Source organism: Notechis scutatus, unplaced genomic scaffold (genome assembly GCF_049901735.1).
Source record: "Notechis scutatus isolate UNSWTSFEM ecotype Mainland unplaced genomic scaffold, rNotScu1.2 NSCUSCF20, whole genome shotgun sequence".
NCBI lineage: Eukaryota > Metazoa > Chordata > Lepidosauria > Squamata > Elapidae > Notechis > Notechis scutatus.
Window position 1 is genome coordinate 93,032 of NW_028263147.1, and position 27,993 is coordinate 121,024.

General features: G+C 46.0%; 1 protein-coding gene across 3 annotated transcripts; it reads left to right on the forward strand.

Annotated features, from left to right (window-relative positions):
* Positions 1-10: 10 nt before the first annotated feature.
* On the forward strand, positions 11-27,976 carry LOC148128574 (acidic leucine-rich nuclear phosphoprotein 32 family member D-like). Of its 3 annotated transcripts, none has more exons than XM_087948799.1 (7): positions 11-109; positions 20,058-20,207; positions 20,635-20,757; positions 21,467-21,656; positions 22,078-22,178; positions 24,628-24,682; positions 26,418-27,976. In XM_087948799.1, the coding sequence occupies exons 1-7, from the start codon at positions 56-58 to the stop codon at positions 26,492-26,494; spliced, it is 750 nt and encodes a 249-aa protein (XP_087804925.1). In that variant the 5' UTR covers positions 11-55; the 3' UTR covers positions 26,495-27,976. The 3 variants fall into 3 exon arrangements, with proteins under 3 accessions (XP_087804925.1, XP_087804926.1, XP_087804927.1); XM_087948800.1 differs by having other exon boundaries at positions 22,081-22,178; XM_087948801.1 differs by lacking the exon at positions 11-109 and adding an exon at positions 9,247-9,421.
* Positions 27,977-27,993: the final 17 nt, after the last annotated feature.

Genomic DNA, 27,993 nt, shown 5'->3' on the forward strand with positions numbered 1-27,993 from the left:
GTCGAGGCAAGCTGTGGCACGCTTGGCTGGCTGCGGGGGGGAGCGGCGCCGCGCCATGGAGAGGAAGAAGCGGCTGACCCTGGAGCTGCGCAACAAGAAGCCCGCCGAGGTGAGACCCCCCCACCCCCGGCGGCGGGGTATTGGGGGGGGGCGTCGCCTTCTCTTCCCCCCCTCCCCACGCTTGCACACGGACACGTTGGAGGCTCGCGCGGGAAGCCTCCGGGGGCGGGAGATGGGGAGGCTGCCCTCTTCTCCCCCCAGGAGGGTCTCACCCCGGACCCCTCATCCCCCAAAAGACCCCCGGTGAAATGCGCCCGCCTTCCCCGACCGTTTCCTTTCACCACCCTCCCCGCGCAATTGGGGATCGGGCTCCACGTTGGGCCTGGGCGGGGAGGGGGCTTGGGGGTCCCTCCAGGTCCAGAGAGGGGAGGGAGGGAGGGTCAGCTTCCACCCGCTCCATCCCGTTTCGCACGACAGGCGCCCCTCCCAGCTCTCGCCCCCTCCCCCGCGAGAGGGAAGGAAGGGCGCCCTGAAAAAATAAGCCTTAAGGAAAAAAGGCCGGGACGGTTTTCGGGGGGGGGAGAGAAGTTTGGAGAGATCTCGCGGTGGGGAGAAAGGGGGGTGTTGGAAAAGGACCTGGCGGGCTGCGTGTCTCGTGCACGTGGGCCTGTTTTTTGGGGGGGAACAAAATGGAGGGGCGGGGGAAGGGAAAGACATGGGATGCTGTTGGGAAGGGACCATCCGGCTTTGTTCGGGGGGTCGCTGAAGCATGGCATTGGGGAAGGGGGACACACCCCCGCAGAAGGAGTCCGAATTGACGAGCAAACTTAATGCCGCCGCCTGGGTGGGTGGGGTGAGAACGTGGGGGATACGCATGATGGGGTCCGAGTCTTTACAGGTGTCCGGGCGTTTTGCATGAAGCAAATGCCCCTCCCCTTTTTTTTCCCACCTCCCCACCCCCAAAAAAGGGATCTGGGGTTTTGCAAGGGTTCGCCCCTCGCGTGACTTTGGCAGAGGATGTAGTGGATTGGTGAGCGCTGCCTCCTGCTTGAGGCAATCTGCGCCGTGATTGGGTGCTGTGGGTGAGAAGGGGGAGTTTCCCTTTTTTCCCGCCCTTTTGCTTCGGTTTGCTCTGCATGCTGTTGAGATTTACCTCACGTCGTTCCTGACTATCTTGTCTGCTCAGGCATGAGGCAATCTGCGCTGTGATTGGTTGCTGTCTGAGTAAAGGGGGAGTTTTCCTTTTTCCCGCCTTTTTGCTTCTGTTTGCTCCTATCTTGTCTGCTCAGGCATGAGGCAATATGCGCTGTGATTGGTTGCTGTGGTGAAAAGGAGTTTCCCTTTTTCCTGCCTTTTTCTTCTGTGGGCTCTTTCATTTACAATTTGTTAGCAGTAAAGCCCGTTATGTTTTCCCCGAGGTCACATATGTCCCAGGGAAGAGATGTGACTGCTGTGGGCCTTGGGGGTGGGAAAACACCAGACCCCTCCCCCGACACCTCTGAATCAGGGCACTTTCTCCCCTCCACGTTGCAGAAAAGGCTTCTCCACCTGCATGATCTCAACCTCTACAAGTGTGAGGTAATGATGCTGATCAACTACAGCAAGAGCATCTTCACTCTTCTGCCTCAGCTGATCTTTATCGATTGGTTTGACGCCAATGACAAAGAAAGCCCCGACTCGGACCCGGAAGCTGAGGGGCTGGACGATGAGAATGGAGACTGAGTAGTCCGGCCCGGGAGTGGGGCTTCGATTGGTTGCCGTCTCGACTTTTCTCACTTTCCGTCAACTCTCAGAGAGCGGGTTGGAATGTGTTAGAAAATGGTGGACTCCTTCGATGCTTGGAGGTCGATCCAGCAACTATTTTCAAAACCTTTAGACCAGGGGTGTCCAACCTTGGCAACTTTAAGACTTGTGGACTTCAACTCCCAGAATTCCTCAGCCAGCAAAGCTGGCTGAGGAATTCTGGGAGTTGAAGTCCACAAGTCTTAAAGTTGCCAAGGTTGGACACTCTTGCTTTAGACGTCTATGCTGTTGTGGTTATTTGGGGAGGCAGACTCACGGAAAAGACAGATATGTCAGATGAAGGGGAGAGAGATACACGGGGGAGACATAGAGAAGGGTTTTGTGGCTGGGTAGGCATGGCTAGGGGGTCATGTGACTGGGTGGGAGTGAGTGACATCAAGTTGGCCACGCCCAGCCACGTTTTGTGGCTCCTGGTGGTTTTTTTCCTGTGGGGAATAGGTCTAAAAGGTTCCAGATGCCTGGACTAGACATACCCAATTCCTGCAACCGTTCTTCGTATGTTTTTGTCTCTGGGACTTTAATCATCTTAGTTGCTCTTCTCTGCAATTTTTCCAAAGTCCCAACATCTTTTTTTGTTATTGTGGGGACCAAAACTGGATGTAGTTATTCTAGGTGTGGCCTTACTAAAGTTTTATAAACTGGTACTAATATTCATATGATCTTGTCTATGCCTCTATTTAGACAACCCAGGATTGTCTTAGCTTTTTTGACTGCTGTCGCACACGGCTGGTTCATTCAAGTGATGGTCCACTAGGACTCCAAGGTCCCTCTCACTGTGACTATTTTTGGAGGAAAGGGAATGACTTAGTGTTGTGCCCTGTCTGGCGAAGGCCTGAGATTTCATCTGACCTTTGACCTCCAGATTAATTGGGAGTTTAATTCACAGATTCTTCCTGTAGCATAGGAACCTGATTCTAGGAATCGCCTGTGCTCTCAATTCGTGGAGATGTGCCTTCCAACTCTTATTATTCTGTTATTGTTATTCTGACTTATGACCACAATTGAGCCCAAAATGTCTGTGGCTGAAATATTGGTTAAGTGAGTTTTGCCCCATTTTGCGACAGCACCAAGGTTAAATGTCGTCTGAATGTTGACCATGTGACTGGGGAATCCTGCAAGGGTCATGTGAAAAATAGACATTTTACCTTTTTCAGTGGTGTAACTTTGTTGAATTGCTGTTTGTAAGTCAGTGACTGGCCAGGAATTGTGAACCAGTCTCTGATGCCGGGGGTGGTCTTTTCCTTGTAGAAGATGAAGAATTAGATGACAAAGATGACCTGGACGCCGAGGATCAATAGAAAGGGGGTGGTGATGAGGTGAGTTCTAACATCCCATCTTCTGCACAATTGTCTCCATGGTGACAGGTTGCTTTGTACACCAAGATTGTCAGGCCAAGGCAACTGCCAAGATTTGTTCTTTCATAGCAACAAATCTTGCTAAAAACAACTCTGTGAATCTCAGCTGAGTTCTTTTTAACAAGATTTGTTGTGATGAAAGAATCCGTGGTCCAAGAAATACGCCAGGTGAACCACAAGTAATCCTAATTTGTCCCCCCTTCAGGACGAAGATGAGGAAGCTGGTGGGTATATTGTTCTAACTTCCATGGGTGAGAATCACATCTTGGATTGGGTGGGGAGGAGATCCCTTGGAGATCCATCTTCTAGGCCAGCGTTTTTCAACCTTGGCAGGTTCAAGGTGGGTGGACTCTGACTCCTAGAATTCCCCAGCCAACTAATGCTTGCCACCAGGTTGCACTTACCCCTGCTGCCAGGGTAATTCTGGGAAGTGAACTCCACTAGAGCCCCTTCTGGTGGAGACTAACGACTGGAGGAAGGTCTTGCCTTCTTTATATAGAAGAGTTGATCGCTGTCCCTCACCTTATTTCCGTAGGCCTTCCTTTCGGCCCACAGACACGGGGTTTGACACCCCTCAACCCCAGGGGGTGTACGCCCACAGCCAAGACCAACAGATCCAGGTTCAGAGGCAGAAATAGACAATACTTTTTAGGCAAGTGATTATTTCGTGGCACAGGCAGTCGCCTCTTTTGCCGCTCCCAAGTGGAGACAGGTCCAACCCTCCCATTGGAGGTCGCTTAAGCCTATTTGCCAATCAATGGGAAGCAACCACAACGGACACCTGGATCTTGAATACAGTGAGACTAGGTCTCACCCTCGAATTGCTTTCTGCTTCCCTTCCTTCTGTTGATTTGCCTCTAGTATGTCGTCCTCTGTATTACGATCCTGTGTATAATATTGCTTCTGCGTTCCTGATTTTGTATGCTGATTTCTACTGTATGGTATTGTATATAAAGAGGTGTCTCATAGATGAATCCTGCAGAATTGCTTTCTTGTGTGTTAGTTGGATCTGCTGCAGACTGTGACATTTTTGCCCCCTTGCCACCAGATGTCTCTAGAGGTTCTCAGTCCTCCAGGTCATGGTTGTCCCAAAGATGCTTTTTTTCAGGAGGCTGCTGGACTTTTCTTGTGTTTTCTTTTGAAGACGTTTCGCTTTTGGATGCCAGGATTGCATTGGCACAATATTGGAACAACGAGAATGATTATGTAATTTGGAAAATACTAGACTGCAGAGATGGATAGATTGACATTAAAAATAGAGGAAGACACAGAATATTACCTAATATGGAACAGATTTTGCGAGTGGTTAGAGATAAGAGGTAGAAATTAGTTGAAGAAAAAATGTTATGTAAGAATTAAATACAAAGAGTTAAATACAATTATAAATATGTTGATATAATTAGAACTATAAATAAGCTAATACAAAGAAATTCAGTATTTTGTTACACTATCATTAGTATATGTGTTGATATTTCTGTTTGTTTTTTCTCTTTGCTTTCTTGTAAATGGTATGCCCTGACATACACTGTATTCAAAATGTATGAATAAAAATAAAACATATACTAAAAAAAGAAGTTTCTCCTTAATTCCAGGTTGCTTCTCTCCTTGATTAGTTTCCATCCATTTTTCCTTGTTAAAGTTGCCAAGATTGGAGAGCCCTGCTTTAAGGAACACTTAATGTGTAGTCCTTAATGGGACTACATGTACGTGGGAGGGGAATGAGCAGTGGGGTACCACAAGGTTCTGTCATAGGCCCAGGACTCTTCAATATAGAATAGAATAACAGTTGGAAGGGATCTTGGAGGTCTTCTAGTCCAACCCCTTGCCTTGGCAGGACACCACCCTATACCACTTCAGACAAATGGTTATCCAACTCCTTTTTAAAAACTTTCAGTGTTGGAACATTCACAACTTCTGGAAGCAAGTTGTTCCACTGATTAATTGTTCTCACTGTCAGGAAATTCCTCCTTAGTTCTCGGTTGCTTTTCTCGTTGATTAATTTCCATCTGTTGCTTCTTATGCTGCCTATAGGTCAGGGATCCCCAACCTTTTCGACGCCGCGGCCCGGTTCCGACATCAGCTGGGCGCGCGACCCGGTGCCAAGCGTCAACTGGGCGCCATCTTTTTACGAAAAGGCGCTTCCGGTGGCGTCACGAGGCGCTGTTGTCATAAAAGATGGCGGCATCGCGCTTCTGGTGAGCTTTTCGGGTAGAAATGGCTTTCTACCCGGAAAAGCTCATCGGCGCTGGCGCGCCATCTTTATGACGAAACAGCACTCCGTGAGCTTTCTACCCGGAAAAGCTCACCAGAAGCGCTTTTTACCAAAAAAAAGATGGCGGCGCCCAGCAACCAGCGGCCCAGTAAGGGTTGTTCCGCGCCCGGTACCGGTCCGCGGACCGGCGTTGGGGACCCCTGCTATAGGTGCTTTGCAGCATATCCTGACTCCCTTCTTTGGGGCAGCCCCTGAGATACTGGAACACTACCATCATGTCTCCCCTAGTCCTTTTCATTGAACTAAACATACCCAGTTCTTGCAACCGTTCTTTATATGTTTTGGCCTCCAGTCCCCTCATCATCCTGGTTGCTCTTCTCTGCACTCAGAGTCTCAACATTTTTTTTTTTTACATCGTGGCGACCAGAACTGAATGCAGTATTCCAAGTGTGGCCTTATAAAGTGGTATTAACCCTTCATGTGATCTTGATTATATCTCTCTATGCAGCCTAGAACTGTCGGATTTTTTTTTTTTTTTTTTTTGCAGCAGCTGCTGCACATTGCTGGCTCATATTTAAATGGTTGTCCACTAAGACTCTGAGATCCCTCTCACAGTTACTACTTGTGATGACCCAAAGGCAACACAGTCAAATAAGCAACTCTCTTTAATACCTCCAAGTTTGCCCCCAATGTCCTTCGGCTGGAGAAAAACTCCCAGGAACAGCCTTTGACTCCAAAAAATTCAGTCCAAGGTACGTACAGACTAAAAGTCCAAACAAACCAAGCTGCAGTAATTGACAGGACAGGAGAAAGAATTTTAGACTTGAAAGCATGGCAAGACACCAGGAACACAGATAAGCCACAACTATACCAGGTAAGTTCACGATTTGCTCCCAACAATTTGCTGCGTGCAGCTTCCCTTTTTAAACACTTCCCAGCTGCAGCTAATTAAGGGAATCAGGGCCCTTTCCTCCACGTAAGCCATGTAGCAACCCACATTGCTCCCTTCTCCATTCCTCCCTGTGTGCCCTAGGATGAAGAAGTGGGCCTGGGTCTTCCTCTGAATTCGCTCTCCCTTGTTCTACCTCTTCCCTGCTCTGCCCAGCCGGACTTTGCCCTTCCCCAGTTTCTTCCACAGTGTGGCTTCCAGTGGAGCCACATTCCCACTCCCTGTCAGCTGTTCGACCTCCCCCTCCGAATCAGATTCCATCGGGCATGACACTACTATTGAGCAAGGTACCACCTATACTGTACCTGTGCATTTGTTTTTTTTTGCCTAAATGTAGAGCCTTTTTTCACCATTGAATTTCATTTTGTTAGATAGCACCCAATGTTCAAGTGTCAAGGTCCTTCTGGATCTTAAGCTCATCTTCTGGAGTGTTGGCTATTCCTGCCAGCTTGGTGTCATCTGCAAATTGGATGAGTTCCCCATTTATCCCTGTCCAAATCGTTGATGAAGATGTCCTGGGCCTAAAACAGAGCCTTGGGGTACTCCCTGCATACTTCCCTCCATACAGACGCAGTTCCATTGAGAACTACACGTTGAGTGTGGTTGGTCAGCCAGTTATGAATTCATCTGGTGGTGATGCTGTCTAACCCACATTTTTCTACTTAGTTATGGTCCAATTTATCAAATGCCTTACTGAAGTCCAAGTAAGTTATATCAACAGCATTCCTCTGGTCAACCAATTTTGTCACTAAAGAATGCAATAAGATTAGTCTGGCATGACCTGTTTTTAACAAACTCACGTTGGCTTTTTGTTACTACTTTGTTTGCTTCTAGGTGTTGCTTGATTATATTTTCCAGAATCTTGCCTAGTACTGAGGTCAGGCTGATAGTTTCCTGAATCTATTCCCCCCTTTTAAAGATGGAAACTACATCAGCTCTTTTCCAGTACTCTGGCAGTTCCCCAGCTGTGCAGGATCTTTGAAAGGGTGCAGGACAGAAAGGTTCTGTTATCAATTAATTCTCTGTCCCAGCTGTTCAGTTTAAATGTTTATCCAGAAAGTCTGTGAATTTAATGCCAAGTAACTCAGTCCCTTTCTTTGATGGATGCAAACCATCTCTTTTGCAGTTTTTCTTTTTAATTTGTTCCTTTTCACATTTTACAAATCTTAACGCTGTGGTAACATTATAACACAATCTCATACCTACTGTATATACTCGAGTATAAGCCTAGTTTTTCAGCCCATTTTGTGCTGAAAAAATCCCCCGGCTTATACTCGAGGTCAGATTCCCCTCTGAAAAAATGGTGTGGAGTCGCGGCCTCCGGCGGCAGCGACTCCCAACAACCCCAGCCGGGAAGGGAAAGGCAAAAAGCGCTTTGCCTTTCCCTTCCCGAGCGGCGGGACTGGGGCCACGCCGGCGGTAGTGACTCCTGACTCAGGGGCCTCCGAGGGAGGGGAAGAGAGTGACTCCTGCCTCCGCTGTCATCATCATCATCTACTTTTGGGTTAGTGAATCAATTAAACCTTTCATGATAGTGAGATCGTTTCCCAAATTAATTATTTTTATTTTTGAAATTTACCAGTAGCTGCTGCATTTCCCACCTCGGCTTATACTCGAGTCAATAAGTTTTCCCAGTTTTTTGTGTAAAATTAGGTGCCTCGGCTTATATTCGGTCGACTTATAGTCGAGTATATCTGGTATATACCTTTGTATACATTCATACACATTTATAGTTTTCTTATATTTTTTATTTATTTTTTTAATTTATTTTTGTCAATAGCTTACAAGATAATAGGTATAAGTAAAAACATAGGTACGAATACATGGATACATATAAGAAAAATAAAAGAAACAGTAGGACAGGGACGGTAGGCACTACAGACCTCTTAGGAAAGGGGTGAGGTCAATAGTAGACAGTCTAAGGTTAAAGTTTTTGGGGTTTGGGGAAGAAACCACAGTCAGGTAGAGGATTCCAGACACTGAGCAGTCTGTTATTGCTGAAGTCGTATTTCTCTGTTCTTATTTCTATTATTCAACCATTTATACCAAATATCCCAAACTTCATAATACTCTGACTCTTCTTTATCCTTTAATTTTAACGCAAATTTATCCATTTCAGCACAATGTAGAATTTTTTGGATTACTAATTCCTCTGAGGGCATGTTATTTTGCTTCCAGCGTTGACTTTTATAGTTTTTCCTTGGACCAGCTGCAGGCATCATGACTAATAAAAAACCGAGCCTTCCCTTTGACACCACTCCTTTAGCCACACTTTAAAGCTGGCCTTTCCCCCTTTTTTGTTCCTTGTACACTGGTAAAACCTCTGAAAAGATAAAAAGCCTACAACCCACATGCTACTAACTTCACACCCCAAGTTCATACTCCTATCTCTATAAATTACTCAGATGAAAGGCAACTCCTCAAAATCAAGTGGGAGTCTTAGCACCGCTTTGCAAAGCCTTAGTAAGGCTACACCTGGAATGTTGCATCCAGCTTTGGTCACCATATTACAAAAAAAAATGTGATGATGGGACTGGAGGCTAAAACAAAGTTGCAGGAATTACATATATCTAGTCCAGAGGTCCTCAAACGTGGCCCCTGTAAGGCTTGTGGACTTCAACTCCCAGAATTCCTCAGCCACGTTTGGGGATCTCTGATGTAGTCTAAAGAAAAGAAGGGCCACTTAGAGAATGGGGGAAAGGATCTCCTCAGGCGGCGGATCCCGCGCGGGAGATTCCCCCGGCGACGACGAAGCTCCGCCTCCTCAGCTCGAGCCGAGCCACCAGGCCGGGCTCGAGTGAATGGAAGGGTGGGATATTTTCCTCACGGCGACGCCCCGCCTCTTCCGGCGTCGCCATCGACCCGCCGCCGCGACGAGACTCCTCCTCTTCCGGCTCCTCCGCCACCCCCGCCCCGCCCTTTGTTTCCGGCACTATATAAGGGGCGGCGTCGGCGGCGCCGGCCTCCACTTCGCTCCCGAGCAGGGACGCGGTAGGCCGTTGTGCGTTTGGCTGGCTGGCTGCGGGCGCGGGGGGAGCCCGGTAGGAGAGCGTCGCTGAGCCATGGAGGACCCTGGAGCTGCGCAACAAGATGCCCGCCGAGGTGAAGAAGGCCGGCTTTGAGGGATTGGGTGGGGGGGTCGCCTTCTCCTTCCCCCTCCCCACGCTTGCACACACGTGTGCCCGGCAGACATGTTGGAGGCTCGCGCGGGAGGCCTCCCCTCCTGGGGGTTGGGAGATGGAGGGGCTGCCCTAGCCCCTCTTTACACCCAGGAGGGTCTCCCTCCCCCGATCTCCCCAAAGACCCTGGAAGGCCCCCCCCCCGTCCAGACGCCCCCATGGCCAGACCCGGGACCCCGCGCACATGGCTGGTGAAATGCGCCCCCACCCTTCCCCCGATCGTTTCCTTCCACCCCCGCAATAAAGGCGGGGGAGTCGCGCACGTGGGCATCGGGCTCCACGTTGGGCCTGGGGGTCGGGAAGGGGGTGGGTGGGGGTCAATTTCCACCCCCGTCCTTTTTGCACTCGTCCCTCCCCGCGAGAGAGAAGAAAGGGACGACCCCCACCCCGCCAAAAAAAAAGGGAAAAAGGCCGGGAAGGTGGTGTGGGGAAGTTTGGAGAGATCTCGTCGTGGGGAGGGAGAGAAAAGGGGGTGTTGGAAAAGGACCGTGTTGGCTGCGTGTCTCGTCCACGTGGGTGTTTTTTTGGGGGTTTACCAAAATGGAGAGAACAGTGGGGGAAGGCGATATGCATGGTGGGATCCGAGTCTTTGCAGTGCCCCCTCCCCCAAAAAAGGGAATCTGGGGTTTTGCAAAGGTTCGCCCCTCGCGTGGCTTTTGCAGAGGATGCTGCCTGAGGAGGGGATCCCCCTTTGCATTGCACATCCACCCCACTTTGGATTCTGGGGGGCGGCCTCGCTGCAAGGGGAAATCCTCACCTCCTTTCCCCCCACCGGGCCCGGCTTGGGATTCCGCCCGCGGGCGCCTCCTTGCAAGCGGCCTTCTGCCCTGGAAAGCCGGTGGGGGGGGGGGTGGAGAAGGAAGGTTGCATGGGGTGCGGCTTGTGTGTGGGGCTCCCGAGCTCCAGATGAACCTGAAAGGGCTTGTAAAGGAGCCCCGGGCGGGCCTCGCTGCTGCAGAAGCCGCCTAGCCGGGCGGCCATCACCCTCGCTCTCTCTCTCTCTCTCTCCCTCCCGCGAGGAATTCTGGGGCTTGTAGTCTATGGAGGATTCTCAGCCATCCAGGTCCCTTTTCTCCCCCCCTCCCCCGAAAAAAAGGACAAACTGGACTTTTTGTTTTGAAGGCGTTTTGCTTTTCCTCCAAGAAGCTTCTTCAGCTCTGGGTTGAATGGTGAGGAAGGGTTGAGATTCCTTTACTCTTTGCAAGGCTGGGTTGGGAGAAGAAAAATGGGGGGGGGGGCTTCCAGCATGGCCGCATTTGAATGATAATGGGGGGAGGGGGGCGTCCCCAGGGCACCATCAGCGAAGCAGCAGGGGGATGGAATCCAACCTTTTATTTCCGGTGCGTGATGTGAGGCCTTGGTCTCCCTTGGGCAGGAAATCCTATGCTTAACTGCCACAATCGAGGCCAAGATTCCTGTTAAGTGAGGCATTTATTAAATGGGGTCGTCCCTTCCCCCCCCTGTTGTGAGTCACTGCAGTTGATGGGTTAGTAACATCTCTTTAAAGCAGAGGTCCCCAAACCTGGCCACTTTAGGACTTGTGGACTTCAACTCCCAGAATCCTCCAGCCAGCTGGAGTGGCCAGGTTTGGGGACCCCTGTGTTAAACGAATCCCCAGCTTCTCTCTCTCCTCCTCCAACTCTGCAACCGTGGTAACTAGGAACCAATTGTCAAGCCCCTGAATGCAGGTCAACATGACCACAGGGTATTTGGTGGGGGGGGGGGGGGAATATGCTGCCCAAGTACCAAGGGTGGAAAAACTTGTCATAAGTCACTTTTTTTTTTTTTTTTTTTGGAGTCCCGCTGTAATGGTTGGTCACCAAAGAAACTACAGGACTACCTGTGCTTTCAAAGCAGCCGAATAAAAATACCAATAAAAGGGAGAGGTTGTGGGGGGGAGAAAAAGATAACTAAAAGCTTAAATATGGTTTGGCTTTTCCTGAAAGATCCTCTTTGCCAAAGGAGAGAGGGGAGATGAGAAAGAAGGAGATAAGAGAGAGAGAAAGACAAGGAGAGAGAAAGATAGAGAGTGAGATGAGAGAAAGCAGAGAGGAGGGACGGATGGAGGGAGAGAGGAGAGGGAAGGAAAGGGAGAAAGATAGGAGAGGGAAATATTTCAGTACAATTTTGGATCAAAGTAAGATTTGATTCAAGGATTGCTTTTCCCCGGGATAGGTGGAGAATGGAGTCAGTTACCTTTGCAAATTTGGGGGGTGGCAGGGGCTCAGTTCAGAAAACATGCCCCCCTCCCCATCAAGAGCCAGCCGGGGAACGGAGAAAAATGCTGCCAAATTGGGGGAGGGAGGGAAATGAGCCCCCCCTGTGTTTTGCCAAAAGGGTGGCTCTGCTTTCCCACCCAACTTTTGTGTGTGTGTGTATGTATCTATGTGTATGTATATATATATGTGTGTGTGTGTGTAGATATATATATGTGTATGTATGTCATGTGTGTTTTCCCATGTAAGATTAAGAGTATCTTGGCCAGAAAGAGACAAAATCTTACACGGGAAATCTTAGGGTAATCTTATGTATCTCACTGCCGTTCCTGTGTGATGCTTTTTATCCCGTGGTCAGTTAACCCAGAATTTGGGGTGGGGTGGGGGAAGAGAGGAAAGGGGGGTCCTTTTGTCTTTTAGAAAAAGAGCAGGACCCAGCCACCTTATTTCCCCTGGTGGCTTTCTTCCTAAAGGGGCCCAGACAAAGTCTCCCAACTCAGAGGTGGTGACCAAGACCTATTTTTTTTTTTGGGGGGGGGGGGGGCTTAAAGCCAACAAATTGTAAGTTTGGTGCCGCAGGTGTTGACATTCCTTAAAGCAAAAGGATCATCCATTTTGCAGCCCGGTTGGGGACATTTTTGTGTGTGTTGCAAAGTTTTTTCTTCCTTTTGCTTGAACACCATTCTAGTCCACAGTTGACCCTCAACTGTAGCAAATTTCAACGCCCATCTGAGAGTTGTCCCTTTTTTTGCAGAAAAAAACCCAAGGTCCCTTGCTTCGGTACTCTGCAACCGTAGAAATCCAAGTTTGTAGACCTTATGGAACTCCGTTTGGTGGCTTGCACAAAATGTTCGTTTAGGGAAGTTGTTATGTTCAGAAAAGCGCAGGCTAAACGGAGGCTACAGAAGAAATTATTGATCCTTCCATACAGCATTGTACCTGATGAGTGATTTAAGCCTTTGCACTTTGGATTTTGTCTCTAAAAATAAATTGTTTTTAGATCTCTGGGATTTCCCTGTAAAACAGAAGTGGTTTTGCTTGTGCGATATGCTGCACCAAATTGCTGTAAAAGCCCAGATATTTTCAGATTATTATTATTATTATTATTATTATTATTATTATTATTATTATTATTATTATTATTATTATTATTATTATTATTATTATTTTGATAACACGGTATGCCCCTCCCCTTGGGTATATCAGCCCTTTACACCTCTGGGACTCAAGATTCTAGTCCTCTTGATGGGACAACATGTACCCCACCCAGAGTCGTGTTATGAGAAAAACGGGAGGGCTTCAAATCAGAGAGAAAATTGGGCAGAACCAAACTTTTCTCCAAAGTCTTACGTTGCTGAAAATCTGCAAACCTTTCACCACTGGGAAATGTGCTTGAAATTAGTGGAAATGTACCTAGAATGTACTCTAAACAACTCAGTCCTGATATTTGGGTTAGGGTTCCTGGTGTTTATTATTTTGAAGGATTTTGGTGTTGCGAAATCGTCATCCGAGTTGGAAGGGACCTTGGAGGTCTTCTAGTCCAGCCCCCTGCTCAAGCAGCAGACCTTAGACCCACTTCAGACAAGTGACTGCCCAGTCTCTTCTTACAAGCCTCCAGCGATGGAGCACACCCACAACTTCTGGTGGCAGGCAGTTCCACTGGTGAATTATCCTCACTTGTTAGGAAGTTTCTCCAGATTGCTTCTCTCCCTGGATTAGTCTCCATCCATTGTTGTCTTGCCTTCAAATACTGGAATATTTCTATCGTATCACCCCTCGTCCTTCTTTTCTCTAGACAGACCCAAATCCTGCAACCGTTCTTGTATATTTTAGCCTCCAGCTGCCTAATCCTCTTAGTTGCTTTTCTCTGCACTTTTTCCAAAGTTTCAACATCTTTTTTTATAGAGTGTTGACCAAAACTGGATGCCCTATTCCAAACATGCTCTTACCAAGGCCTTACAGAGCTTATTGTTCTGTGTAGGAATTTAGCATCCGATTAAGGAATGGTGTATAAACCAGTACTTTATATCGAGCAGTAAAACGCAGTGAGGTAAAGATGGTGAGAGGTGTAGTATTTGTGTGTCTTTTTTCGTTTGGCGCACCACTGGTGCATGCAAAGGTGGGCCTGTCCAGGCAAGTGGTAAGGCCAGCAGGCTAAGAGGTAGATTATTGGAAGAGCCTCAATTCAACCTGAAGTTTAGAACTTGATTGGAAAGAGGAGAGTTACCTTAGTCTGTGCTAGCAAAAAAAAAGGTGTTTGCTTGCTTTGTAACAACATTTGAGAGTCGGAAAAGGTACCACCAGATGCCTCCTGATTTTTTTTTAACCTAGGCATAGATCAATGATGGCTAACCTTTTCCACGTTGCGTGCCAAAAGTGTGCGCATGTGCGCTCTCTCTGCATGCCTGCACCCATGATGCAATGCATGTGCAACTCCCCGCCCCCATGCACATATGACCCCCCTGCACGCCTCTGTGCATGCAACCCCCACATGCCTCTGCGCATGTGCGTATGTCTCCCATTTGCGTGTCTCCCCCACGCATGCGCGGCAGATAACCAGCAATCAGTTGGCTGGCGGGGGGGGGCGTGCATGCCCAGTGAAGCTCTTCCGGGCGACCTCTCGCATGCCAGCAGAAGTGCCATAAGTTCACCATCAGGTATGGATAGTCCTCGACTTAACCACAGAGCCCAAAATTCCTGTTGCTAAGTGAGATCAGTTGAATTTCACTCCATTTTACTAAACTTCCTTGCCGCAAGTTCTTGAGGGCATCCTGCATGTAGTTTAGTTAGTAAGATGGTTGTTAACGTGAGTCTGGCTTCCCGATTGTCAGGAGTTGGCAAAAAGTGGATTCCGGCACACCACGACCGGCATAAATATGAACTGGTGTTACACCAAGTGGTCTGGATCTTGAATGATGCGACCATGGGGGATACTGCAGAGGTCATAAACGTGAGAAATGGCCATGGGTCACTTTTTCCGGCGCCGTTGTAACTTCGATCACAAAATGAGCTGTTCGTAAGTTGAGGGCTACCTTGAATATGTTCGGCCTGCTGGGATTTTGCTGGGAGTGAAAACGTCGTTTCTGTGCTTCGTGTGGCCCCTCAATGAAGGGTGGATCAAATATTCCCCAGGAATCACATCCACTTGCTTTCCCATCACGAGACCCTTCCCCGTCTGGGGTTGCCCAGCTCTGGGGGGGCAGCCCATCCATCCAGCCCTGCTGGGCACATGCCACAATCCTTCTGCTTGCTGGCATTCATCCATGCATGCCCCCGGAGAGCCTGCCTCGGCCTGCGCAGAGAGAAGAAAAACTGCAGGGTCAGGCATGGCGAAAGAATGCGGTTTGCTGGCCTTGCCGGTTGGGCTGCATTGCTGTTGCGCTGCCAGACGCATGAGATCAGGCTGGGCTTGTGTGCCACGCAGCTGCTCTGAGCCAGCGCCAAGCTCGGGCACTTTCAGGAAGACGGGCCTGCGTGGAGCCAGTCCCGAGGCCTCCAGGTCAGGCAGCTTGAAAAGCCGGTTGTGGCAGGGCGTGGGCGTGTGTGTGTGTAAGCAAGCCTTTTATATATTTCATATATTTTTTTAAAGGCGTATCGCTTTCTCATCCAGGAAGCTTCTTCAGCTCTGACAGAATTGTGGGGATGGAAGGATTTGTACTCCTTGCTGATCGTTTGTGTCCTTTTACGAGCAAGGGGGTTTTAAACTCATGTGGTCATGTGAAGTACCACCACTTTTTTACACACCCCCCTTTGCTAAAGTGGGTGTGGCCAGCGTGTGACACACCCAAGGCCACGAGTTTGCCACCCCTGGTTTAGAGGATTGTCTTCAACAACCCTCTAAAAGGATGCAAATGACCAGATGTCTGCAAGGAATACAAATCCCTTCCCGTGCCATCCAGTCAGAACTGAAGAAGCTTCTTGGATGAGAAGCGAAACTTCTCGAAAGTCCAGCTGCCTCTTGAAAAAAAAAGCACCTTTGGGTCTAGTCCTCATGGTTCCTCCGAATATTGATGAATCAAAGGGATTTCCAAGGGCAGCACTGGAAAAACCCTGCCTTTCTAACTCTGGGGTCCCCTTTGGGACTCAGTCTGCGCACGGTTAGGGGTTTATTCCTGTTTCTCGCTTCGTCCAAGCCCTGGAACTACAAGTACTTCCTGACTTAACTGCCACAATTGAGGAGCCCAGAATTTCTGTTGCTCAGCAGGCTCGTTTTTAAGCGTGTTTTGCCCCATTTTATGACCTTCCTTGCCACAGTTGTTAAATGAGTCACTGCAGTTTTTGAGTCAAGGAAACGGTTGTTCAGTGAAACTGGCTTCCTGCGTTGATTTTGCTTGTCAGAGGGTCACAAAAGAGGATCAGAAGACAATTGCAACTTGTCCATAAATACGAACCAGTGGCCGAGCGTCTGAATTTGGATCATGCGACGGTTGGAGTGCAGCAATGGTCATCAGTGTGAAAAATTGTCACAAGTCACTTATTTCAGGGCTTGCTATAACTTTGAATATGGTCACTACGCTAAATGAACAGTTGGAAGCCGAGAACTATACTTGCGGTCACTAACTTGACAGGAGGGGAAATTTTTAACCATGGTTCAAACTTAGCATGTTGATTGCCAATCTTGCACACTCCAAAATATTTGCTACACGGCTGTAGAAAGAAGGGCTGGTTTTTTTTTTTTTAAAAAAAAAACAACTTTTCATGCTTCCCAGAATGGATGTCTATTTCCTTTGCAAAAGCAGGCGGCTATTTGGAGCCAGTTGCTTGTCTCGGCAAAGGCCTCACAACAAGCTTGCAGAGTAGGCTCCTTTGTAAAAGGCTTATCTGAGGCTACTCAGTGAGGCAGCTCATCTCATCTGGTAAGGCTATTTAATTTACTAGCCAGAACGGTAAAGTGTACAATGGACCAGAACACACCGTTACTACTTGATTAGTTAATGCTGACTCATGCATGAGGCAATCTGCGCTGTGATTGGTTGCTGTGGATGTAAAGTGTTTCCCCCCCTTTTTTTCCTGCTTTTTTCTTCTGTGTGTTCTGTATACTATTTAGATTGACCTCATGATGTTCCTGACTATCTTGTCTGCTCATGCATGAGGCAATCTGTGTTGTGATTGGTTGCTGTGGTGAAAAGTGGGAGTTTCCCTTTTTTCCCGCCTTTTCCTTTTGTGTGTTCTGTATACAGTTTAGATTTACCTCATGATGTTCCTGACTATCTTGTCTGCTCATGCATGAGGCAATCTGTGTTGTGATTGGTTGCTGTGGTGAAAAGGGGGAGTTTCCCTTTTTTCCCGCCTTTTCCTTTTGTGTGTTCTGTATACAGTTTAGATCAGAGGTCTCCAAACTTGGCAACTTTCAGACTTGTGGACTTTCTCCTTCCAGAATTCCTCCTCCAGTCATGTTAGCTCAGGAATTCTGGAGTTGAAGTTTACAAGTCTTAAAGTTGCCAAGTTTGGGGGACCTCTGTTTAGGTTTCCTCATGATGTTCTTGTGTTCCCGACTATCTTGTCTGCTCATGCATGAGGCAATCTGTGCTGTCATTGGTTGCTGTGGGTGAAAAGGGGTAGTTTCCTTCCCCCCCCCCCTTTTCCTTCTGTGTGTTCTGTATACAGTTTAGATTTACCTCATGATGTTCCTGACTATCTTGTCTGCTGTGGATATAGATGTTAAATCTATTCAAAGAAAACTATTAAATTGTATCAGCATCTCTGTCCTCATTTTATTATTTTAATTAGAAACTTTTAATAAAATGATACATTCATATAGTTTTTGCCCAATGCAGGCGGAGGTATTTCCAACTACCATGTCATTCTGTGCATATTGGTACCAGAGGACGCACTGTAAAAGATGGATGGTTGTGTGAATAGTGTCACATTTGTGGTAAATAGTGACACATTTGCGAGTGGGCTAAAGCGAGAGGCTACCTCGTCCTGACTGGATCTTAAAGAATTGGGGGAAGTGGGGCCGGAGAGGTCTCAGGCATTGCCCCTGATTTTGCGACCTTCTTTGCCATGGTTAAGCGAATCACTGCCATTGTTAAGTAGCTCAGGTGGTCATTAAAGTGAACCTGGCTTCCCACATGGACTTGGCTTGTGGAAAGGTTTCAAATGGTGGTCCAGTGACGACTCTGAGGTGCTGAAACTGTTGTAAATATACGCTGATTGTGCCAAGTGCCTGAATTTTCATTGCATGGCCACGGGGGTGCTGCCATAACTACTTTTTTTTTTCAGTGACCCCCCAGCTTAATTTTTACCCATGGAGTGGGTGGAGTCTTAATTAGGGCTTATTTTGTGGATAGGGCTTATATTGGGTGCACGTGTAAAAATCAAGCTAGGACTTACTTTTGGAGTAGGTTGTATTTTCGGGAAACCAGTCCTTAACTTATGACCACAACGGAGCCCAACATTTCTGTTGCAAGACAGTGGTTAAGTGAACTTTGCACCATTTTAATGACCTTTTTTGCCACTGTTAAGTAACTCACTGCAGTTAACACAGTTAATCTGGCTTCCCCCATTGACTTTTAATTGTTGGAAGGTCGCAAAAAGGGATCGCGTGACCTTGAGATACTGCAACCGTCATAAGCGCATGCCAGTCGCTGGAACGCTGACACATCAAACATCTGAATTTTTTTTTAAAAAAAAATTATTTGGGTTTTCACAAAAAAAAAACAATACAAATAAAACATATTTTTTTTGAAAATAACATGGTCCTGGGTTACACTTCTTAATACAGACAAACTCAATTTCATGCTCACTTTTATGTTCTATTCCATATCTTATTGCTGTTTTACATTTTCTACATAATTATTTCTATTTCTAATCTATTTCTCCTCTTAATTTTCTCAATTTTATTTTAATTATCTCATCTTAATTCAAATCATTATATTTATACTTTTGTCCTGTTTCAATTTCATATTTTATTTTCTCATTAAACGAATTTTCTCCTGTAGTTATTAATTGGAGTATGACACTTTTATATATTTTAATTTTATACATTCAACTCTTATTTAAGCTTCAATATACCTTGAGGTTATAACATTCAATATAATAACTTCCAATCGAATTCTGCTTGGTACATTTTTAAAATATGCACTATATTCTTAAAAAGTGATTCTAAATATATGTAATTAAAACACTCATTCCATTCCAATTCAGTTCTATCATTCATATTCATTAGAGTCTTAACAACTTTAACATTTCTTTTCAATTAAATATACTCCTTGAGAACACTTATAAGCTTTCCGTAATTAATTTTTTTTAATTAAAATGTTCCCATCCTTTCCTAATTCAATTCTCTCATTCATTTTATTTCATTTATTAACAAACATTTCACTAGATTACAATAACTATTTTATCCATCATTTTAATCATACCTTGTTTCATATTGTCTAAAATTATTTCTATTTCTAATATAACAATACTATCTTATGTACCTTTGCAGAATCCCTTTTTCAATTAAATTTTCACCCATTATCTCTAAATAGGCCCTGTTTCTCCATATCTTGTTTCTGTCCTTTATAACTTCTTTTCCTTTCCTTCTTCCCTTCCTTCTTCTCCCTCCCCTTTTTACCCCCTTGTCTCTCTACTTCTAATTCTCTCTTCTGTATTCCCCTCTTCTGTTGCTTTATAATATTATACTTATTTTTCAAACTATGCTTCCTTTTCTTGGTTGTTTTTTCAAATCTTAACCTTTGCATTCTCTTTCCCCCCCCCCCTTTCCTTTTTTTCCCCCACATAAAATTACTTGTTCATTCAAGATGGCTTCTTCTTTGTCCCAGTCTTCTTGTTCTGCAGGCATTTCTTGTTGTTTCTCATAGTTCGAGATCTCCATTTCTAAGAATTGAAATACGAAGCCAAAAGAACCTATCCCTTCTTGTGTATCTTCTTTGTACTTTTTAAGTTCCATTTTCAATTCATCCAAAAGTACTGCCATTTTAAAACACTTTTAAACAACCACCCGATTGATTTTAGTCATTCAAATGCAATAACCAAAAATCCAGAGATCACCAAGTAATCCAAATACTCCCGAGCTGTTTCTTCTTGCTTCTTTTTTCCAAAAACATCTGAATTTTTGATCACGTGACCACAGGGGTGCTACAACAGTCATAAGTGATCCTGACTCTTTTCAGTGTTTTTGAACGGTCACTAAACGAACTGTTGTAAGGTCGAGGACGGCCTGTTCTGTTACTTCCAGGAGATTTGAGGGAGCTGCCTGAACCTCCCCACCCCCACCCCCCGCCAAAAAAAAATACATGAGACCACATCCCCCAGAATTCCCTAGCTGTTTGCCCAGTGGAATTCTGGGAGCCAGACTTTAAAGGGCAGCGTGGATGTGTCATTCTTTCCTAGGTGAAGGAGCTGGTGCTGGACAGCTGCTGCTCGGACGATGGCAAGATCAGCGGGCTCTCCTCAGACTTTGAAAACCTCGAATTCCTGAGCATGATCAACGTCCACCTTCACTCCATCTCGAACCTTCCCAAGCTTAACAAACTCCGGAAGGTGAGCACCTGGGGGCAGGGCCGGCAGGAGTGGCTGCGCAAAAATTGTGTGTGTGTGTGTATTTTATTTTATATTAATTTTCCTTTATTATATATCTTTATTGTACATTTTTATTTAGTTCACTATATATTTTTATTTTTGTATCTCATTTTATTTAGTTGTTTTAAAAATGAAGTGTCATTCTTAACAGCCCAGAGCTTGGAATCTGGGAGAGTTGAAGGATTAGCAGAATTGCATAATAGAGTTGTTTTTCTGTTTCTCTAAGAGGAGCCCCCCCCAATTCTGCTTCCAAAGGGTCTTTGTGATGGGGAATATGGCCGCCTTCTGTAACCCACACGGAAGGAGAAGAGGGCTGTTGTCTCTGTTTTTGTTACGGCGTATCTGGAGCCGCTGTTAGATGTTTTGCTTTTTTTTTTTTTTTTGGCAGCTGGAGTTGAGCGACAATCGTATTTCGGGTGGGCTGGAAGTCCTCGCAGAAAAAACACCAAATTTGACGCAGTTGAACCTCAGTGGGAATAAAATCAAAGAGATCAGCACGTTGGAACCTTTGGTGAGTTTGTTGGTCTGGTCACACCGAATGGCGAGCGAGAGATGTGTGTGGCAAGATGCGTGAAATGATTTGAGCTCCAAACAGGTGGGGCGGCGCTTCAAATTTACCAGTAGTTCTCAACTTACAACCTCAATTGAGCCCATAATTTCTGCCGATAAGGGAAACATTTGTTAAGTGAGTTTTTGCTCCCTTTTAGAACCTTTCTTATCCCAGTTGTTAAGTGAGTTTGGTTTTCCCATTGACTTTACTCGTCAGAAGGTTAAAGGATGCTGCAACGGTCGTAAGAGTGAAAAACGGTCCTAAGTTGTTTTTTTTTCAGTGCCGTTGTAACTTGAAACAGGCACTGAATGAACACTACCCCCCCAATCTGTATTTTTCTGAATCCAGTAACCTACAGCAGGGTGTCAAACTCGATTTCATTGAGGGCTGCCTCAAGGTTGTGTTAGACCTTGGGAGGGCGGGGTGGATGTGGCCAGCTTGATGACACCTGTGTCGGGGGCGCTTGTAGCAGCCTAAGCCCTCTGCCAGTGAAAACTCACATGGTCCTGAGCTCCGTTTACGCTGGCAGAGGCACCACAGGCTGGTCTTTCATTGTTTCCATGGCGGCCCCACTGGCCAGATCTAAGCACCCCGTAGTCCAGATCCAGTCCGCAGGCTTTGAGTTTGACATCCCATTCTACATGTAGTCCTCTCCCTTCCCCCGCTGCAGAAAAAGCTGCCCAACCTGCGGAATCTCGACCTCTCCAACTGCGAGGTGACGAAGCTGATCAACTACCGTGAGAGCATCTTCACGCTCTTGCCTCAGCTGATCCATCTTGATGGGTTCGGCTACAAAGAAGCCCCCGACTCGGACCCGGACGCCGATGGGCTGGACGATGAGTACGACGAGAATGGAGACGGTGAGTAGTCCGGCCCGGGAGCGGGGCTTCGATCATGCGACTGCAGTGTCGACTTTTCTGACTTTCTTCCAACTCTCAGACAGCAGGTTGGGATGTGTTAGAAAATTGTTGTCTCTTTCAAGGCCGTAGTAAGCCTGTTTGGAGGTTGATCCAGCTGTTAAGTTCGTAATATGGTTAAGTGTCAGAAGTTCACAAAAGAGGTTCATGGGACACGGCCACCATCATAAACATGAGCCAGTGGCCAATCATCTGAACATTGACCAGGTGACCGTGTGGAATCTTGCAACAATCAAGTGAAAAATGGACATAAGTCACCTTTTTTCAATGCCGTTGTAACTTTGTTGAACTGCTGTTTGTAAGTTGGGGACTGGCTGGAATTGTGTACCAGTCTCTGATGCTGAGGGTGGTCTTTTCCTTGTAGAAGATGAGGAGGAGGAGGAAGAAGAGGAGGAAGAAGATGAAGAATTAGATGACGAAGATGACCTGGACGGCGAGGATGATGAGAACGGGGGTGATGATGAGGTGAGTCGTAACATCCCATCTTCTGTGCAGTTGTCTCCATGGTGACAGGTTGATTTGTACACCCAAGATCATCAGGGCAAGGCAGCTGCCAAGACTTGTTCTTTCATTGCAACCGATCTTGCTAAAAACATTAGCAAGAGTTCTTTTTAACAAGATTTGTTGCGATGGGACTTCCGGTTTGTCGGCTTCGCGAGCGGCAGGGATTTGCGAAGCTGCGCGATCCCTGCCGCGCTAGCCGTTTTTGGGGCTCCGATCCGGACGGATACAGAGCTAGAAGCTGCCCTGCAGGGGCAGCTGAAGGTAAGGGGATCCGGAGAGGGGTTTGGGGTGTTGCAGACCCCTCCCGGCCGGCAGAACCCCTTTTCCCAGGACGGTGCAGCGGCGGTCCATAATGGCCGCCACAAAGAAGCTGGCAGCCGGGTAAGAATGCGCAGGAGGAAGTGGAGAAAGTGCTTGAAAGGAGAAAGTTTTTCTTGGTTCCTAGGACTCTAAGACATATTTAACAAAATTCCTGAAAAGTATGACTTTCTGAATGATACCTTCGAGAAGAGGAAAAAGCGGCAGTTTGATGGTGCTGAAAGGATAGCTTACCCTCTTTTCTACGGAATAAAAGTGAATATTAAGAAACCTATTTTTTTTTAGGTGAAAACTGGCTCTAAGCGATGAGTGGGAAAAGAGAGGACTAAAAAAATATTTGTATGCTAAGACTTTGTTGGAGGAGATGCCTTAAGGATTGAAAGACTAAAATATATTGCAATAAGATTTTAAGAAATAGATTTGGACTTTCTTTTTTTCTGATTGATACTACCCTAGGAGGAGAGAGTGGGAACTCTGTCTTGGTTTGGACTGATTGATAACTTTGGGATTGTTTTACTTTTCCTTTGGAATATTTTGGTTGTTGTAAGAGAAAAGAAAAGAAAAGATTTATAATGGCTCCTTCTATTGAGGAACTGAGAAGGGACTATGAGCAAGCAAAAAAATGGTAAAGCTGGTTTGAAAGAAGCCTGCCTTTTTTGGAAATGGCGCTCATTAACTATCAACAAACATTGCAACAGATGAAGACAGCAGAAGGAGAGGAAGCCATCTTTAATAAATCTCAGAACTCGACCAAGAGGGAAGGAAGAGGGAAAGGAAGAGAAATAAAGGACTTAAGATTTAAAAAAACATTTAAGAAAGGGAAAAATAAGGTGCAAAATCAATATAATGATGGTAAACAAAAGGGAAGAGGAATACAACAGAGAAGGAAGCCAGTAAGGCAGAGGCTAGAAGAAGGGGGTAGAAAGGTTTGTTGGGAGAAGAAAGAAAGGGAAAAGGTGGAGAAAAGCTACAAAGTTTTGAAATTAAATGGGAAAAAGGAATCTTTTTAGGGATAAAGGATAAGTATAATTTTTGCAAAGAGATTTTGCAAGGTACATAAGATGATATTGTAGTATTGTATTACAAATAGAAAACTTAAATGGTTTAAGAGTTGATAAGAGATTAAAATGTTGAAATGTTAATAATGATTGGTTTTAAAATTTAATAATATGAGGGGAGATTTAGAATATTGAGCTTCAATTAAAGAGTTTAACAAGATCACGGAATGGATGTTATTATAAAATTTTTATTATAGTATTTGTTTTTAATATTTAGATTTATTGTTTAACTATGTATTTAATTATTCTGGATGTATTATTCAGTTAGAATGTACCAAGCAAAATCGGATTGGGTATTGGGTGTTATTTTAAAGATTAACTTGATTAATTTAGTGGGGAGATAGAAAGGCATCATACTCTGATTGGTGATTTCAGGAGAAATTTCTTTTTTTTTTTTTATAAAGAATGAGACAAAGGTACAATAAAGAATGGACAAAAGATACAAATATAATGACTCAAATTAAGATGATTAATTAAGATAGAATTAAAAAGAGTGAAATATGGGGAGAAGTTAATATAGAAGACTTAGAATGGTAAATAAAATAAGTAATGATATGTAATATGAGCATGAATATAGTGAAAGTCCATGAAGAAAGAGATACCTGGGTCCAAGTTACTTTCCAAAAGATTTTTTTATGGTTTGTGTGTTGTGTATATATGTTTTTTTTTTTGGGAGAATTAATGAAACCTTGCAGAAATATAGAATGAGAGTAATGGTAACTAAGTCAGAAAGAAATAGATGAAATAATAATAATAAAATGGAATAAGAGTAAAGAGAAATAAAGAGAAAATGGATAAGAGGTTTTTGTATGTTTATATGGAAATGGTTTAAAACAGAATTATAGTTCATCTGACTTGTTAAATTTATAATGGAAAAAGGTTTAAATATGTAATGGATAATGATGACTTGTGTGTTTTGAAAATTAATAAAACTTGTTTAAAAAAAAAAAAAAGATTTGTTGCGATGAAAGAATCCATGGTCCAAGAAATACACCAGGCGAACCACAAGTAATCCTAATTTGTCCCTCCTTCAGGACGAAGATGATGAGGATGACGGAGACGAGGACGAGGATGAGGATGAAGAAGCTGGTGGGTATATTGTTCTAACTTCCATGGCTGAGAATCACGTCTCGGATTGGGTGGGGAGGGGATCCTTTGGAGATCCATCTTCTAGGCCAGCGTTTTTCAACCTTGGCAGGTTCAAGGTGGGTGGACTGCGACTCCCAGAATTCCCAGCCAACTAATGCTTGCCCACCAGGTTGCACTGCTGCCAGGGGAATTCTGGGAAGTGAAGTCCCAAAGGAGCTTTTTCTGGAGGCAACTGGACTTCCTTGTGTTTTTCTTGGAAGACGTTTCACTTCTCATCCAAGAAGCTTCTTCAGCTCTGACCGGACCTTCAGCTCTTACTTGTAAAGCTTCTTTATTAGCCATACCTAAGGGAGTGGTGGGGTGGAACTCTCGCCTCAGGAGGCTGTGAGTTCAATCCTAGGTAGTGGTAGTGGCAGCAGCAGATATTTCTGTCTCTGGGCACCCTGAGAATGTAGCTGCTGAACAAAACTCTGCACTGGTGACAGGAATAGCGTCCGGCTATTAATACACTCAGATTGCACCACGCAAGGAATCACGCAGTCATTAAAAGAGGATTATTATTAGCTAAGCAGTCCTCTGGCGACATCCGACATCCGGTGTCAAAACTATTATTTTAACCAAGATTTGATGGATAACAAAACAAACAGTTGGAAGGGACCTCAGGGATCTGGTCAGTCCCATGCTCAGGCAGGAAACCCTATACCATTTTTCACAAGTGACTATCTAGTCTCTTCTTTAAAAACCCCAGTGATGAAGCACTTGCAACTTCTGGTGGTAAGCAGTTCCACTGGCTAACTGTCCTTCCTGTTAGGAAGTTCCTTCTTAGTTCTAAGTTGTTTCTCTCCTTGGTCAGTTTCCATCCATTGCTTCTTGTCCTGCCGTCCAGTGCTTTGGAGAATAGCTTGACTTGCCTCTTCTTTCTGGCAGCCCCCTTAGACCAACCACGCATTGGTTCAGCCAACATACTCTAAACGGTGGTTTTAAAAAGATTTACATCGGTTAGATTCATTGGACGCTGATCTCAGGCCCACCAAGGACCCTGGAATGCCGGGAAGAGAGAAGGACGCCCTTGGGAGCAGAGTGTCACGTCCTTGTTAGAATTGGACTCTGAGAGAGAGGAGGAACAGCCGACAGGGAGTGGAGGGATGGCTCCGGAGGTTGTGGAGGAGGCTGGGGAAGGGCAGAGGACGGTTGGGGCCCATCCTCTGTTCATCCTAGGGCATGCAAGGAGGAACGGAGAAGGAAACAACTTGGCTTACGAGAGAGGAAGCGGCCATGATCCCCTCATTGGCTGCAGCTGGGAGGAATAGTATATAAGAGAGACGATAGCGTTGCCAGAAGCAAAAGCATGTGTTATTTTGGGCTGAAGTTATCTTGTTTGGTGTCCTTCCAACAGACTCTGCCTTGTTATCTCTTTGAAGTTGGTAAATACTTATCCTGGTCCATTGTGGAATTTCCTTCATTGTAGTTTGTTTTGGTTTTTTATTTTACCTCTATCTGCTCATTAAGTTCGGACTGTATTGCTTTCTTTTGAATATTTTTTGAGTACATTTTATCTCCAACTGAGAATTATTGAACAGTGGGGCCAAGTTGGGGGCATTAAAGAACATTTAGTTACGTTTTAGATTTTGTTACGCTTGGGTTACACTCCGGGTCATCACACAGAGACAGGAGGCCGGTTTTCCACCTCGTCCAACCTCTCTCACACACACCCTTTGGTCTCCTTTTCTTGCAGAGGTCAAGCAGGGCGAGAAGCGGAAACGAGACCCCGAGGAAGAACCGGACGAAGACGAGGATGAAGACGACGACTGAGGCCTCTCGCCCCTCCTCTTCCTCCTCCTCCTCCTCGGCTTCTTTGCAGGCCAATCCGTGTTTTTGGCGGACTCTTGACTTTTCCCAGCCTTCAAAACCGTTGCCCCCCCTTTGTGAGGACTGTGACAAATTCCCTTCTCCACCCCCCACCCCTTCTGCTGACACCCCCCGGCTCTTTTGTATGGCTGCGAACACCCACAGTATATATTTTTTTAAAAGATGTAGAAAAAGGAGAGGTGTTTCAGGAGAGAAAGTTGGGTATTTTTATTTGGTGGTTTTTTTTGGGGGTTAGCTTTCCGTCCCCCTTCCTTCCCCCCAAAGATATGAGGTATTTGCAACCAAAGGCTCCCCAGATACGAGGTTTGATGAACCCGCAAGCGATTTGGGGCTTCTCTTCCCACTCCCGAGCGCCTTGAACTTGGATGCATTCGGACACGGCGACTCCCAGCTGAAGGTTTCAAGTCCGCCGTGGCCCCTCCCGCTGCCCCGGGAACGGGTGTGTGCGTGTGTGTCTGTGTGTAATGAAGATGCACCCGTCTGGAAACGAGGCCGAGCGAGGTGCATGGGTGCAGCTGCGACCCTCAACATGTGAGTTCTGGATGCGAGACCCTCCTTGGCACGGTGGGGTGGGGGGTGTCTCTCCAAAGTGTGTTTAACGCGTGGAATTGTGGGTCGCTTGCTGTCGTGTTTTTATTTTGTCTGCTTCCGCCATGTATTCCTTGCTGATCTGTGTCCGGTCCGCCTACCCCACCCTCCCCCCCGAAGAGCCCAGACAGTTGGGGGTGGGGTGGGGGGGCTCCAAACGGGCGTGTGAGGCCGTGGTCCCCATGGGGCCAGGCCCACCACAGGAAGATGGCACACCGGGCGGGGGGGAAGCCTCACTCGAAGCGAAAGAAGAATTCTGCCATTTTTTTTTACTCAAAATTTTAGTTTTGTGGCACAGCGGCGTACAAACCTGGTTAGGAAAACCCTTTGGGCACAAACCCTTCACAACGCCTCTCGAGTTCAGAGCTGTGATTTTTTTAAAAAGTTTTCCTCTCTCTCCCCCCCCAATTCCTGGCCGATGTGTGTTGTTTTTTTAGCCCCTAGTTTTGCAGAAGTTTTCAGCCCAGAAAACTTTAACACCCCCCCCCCATAAATCATATTGCCCTCCCACCCTCCCCCTTTCAGAATTTTGGGCCCTCTTATTATATATATATAATATATATATAATATCTCCTTTTTGTTAATGGAATTTGGATAAGACTTTTAATAAAAGACATCTTGGTTTTTAAAAAGGAACGAAGCCAATGTGTTAAAATTGGATTGGGTGTGTGTGTGTGCGCGCACTCTGGGGAGGATGAGGGATTTGAAGGGGTCTTGAAGAAAAGACAAGGTTTAGGAAGTGCCTTGCAAGTAGCTAAGCTCGCTTTTCATGGAAGGGGTCCCCTTAAGGCCATCCAGTTCAACCCCCACTCAAGATAAACGATATGACCAACCAGACTCTTTATTATCGATCA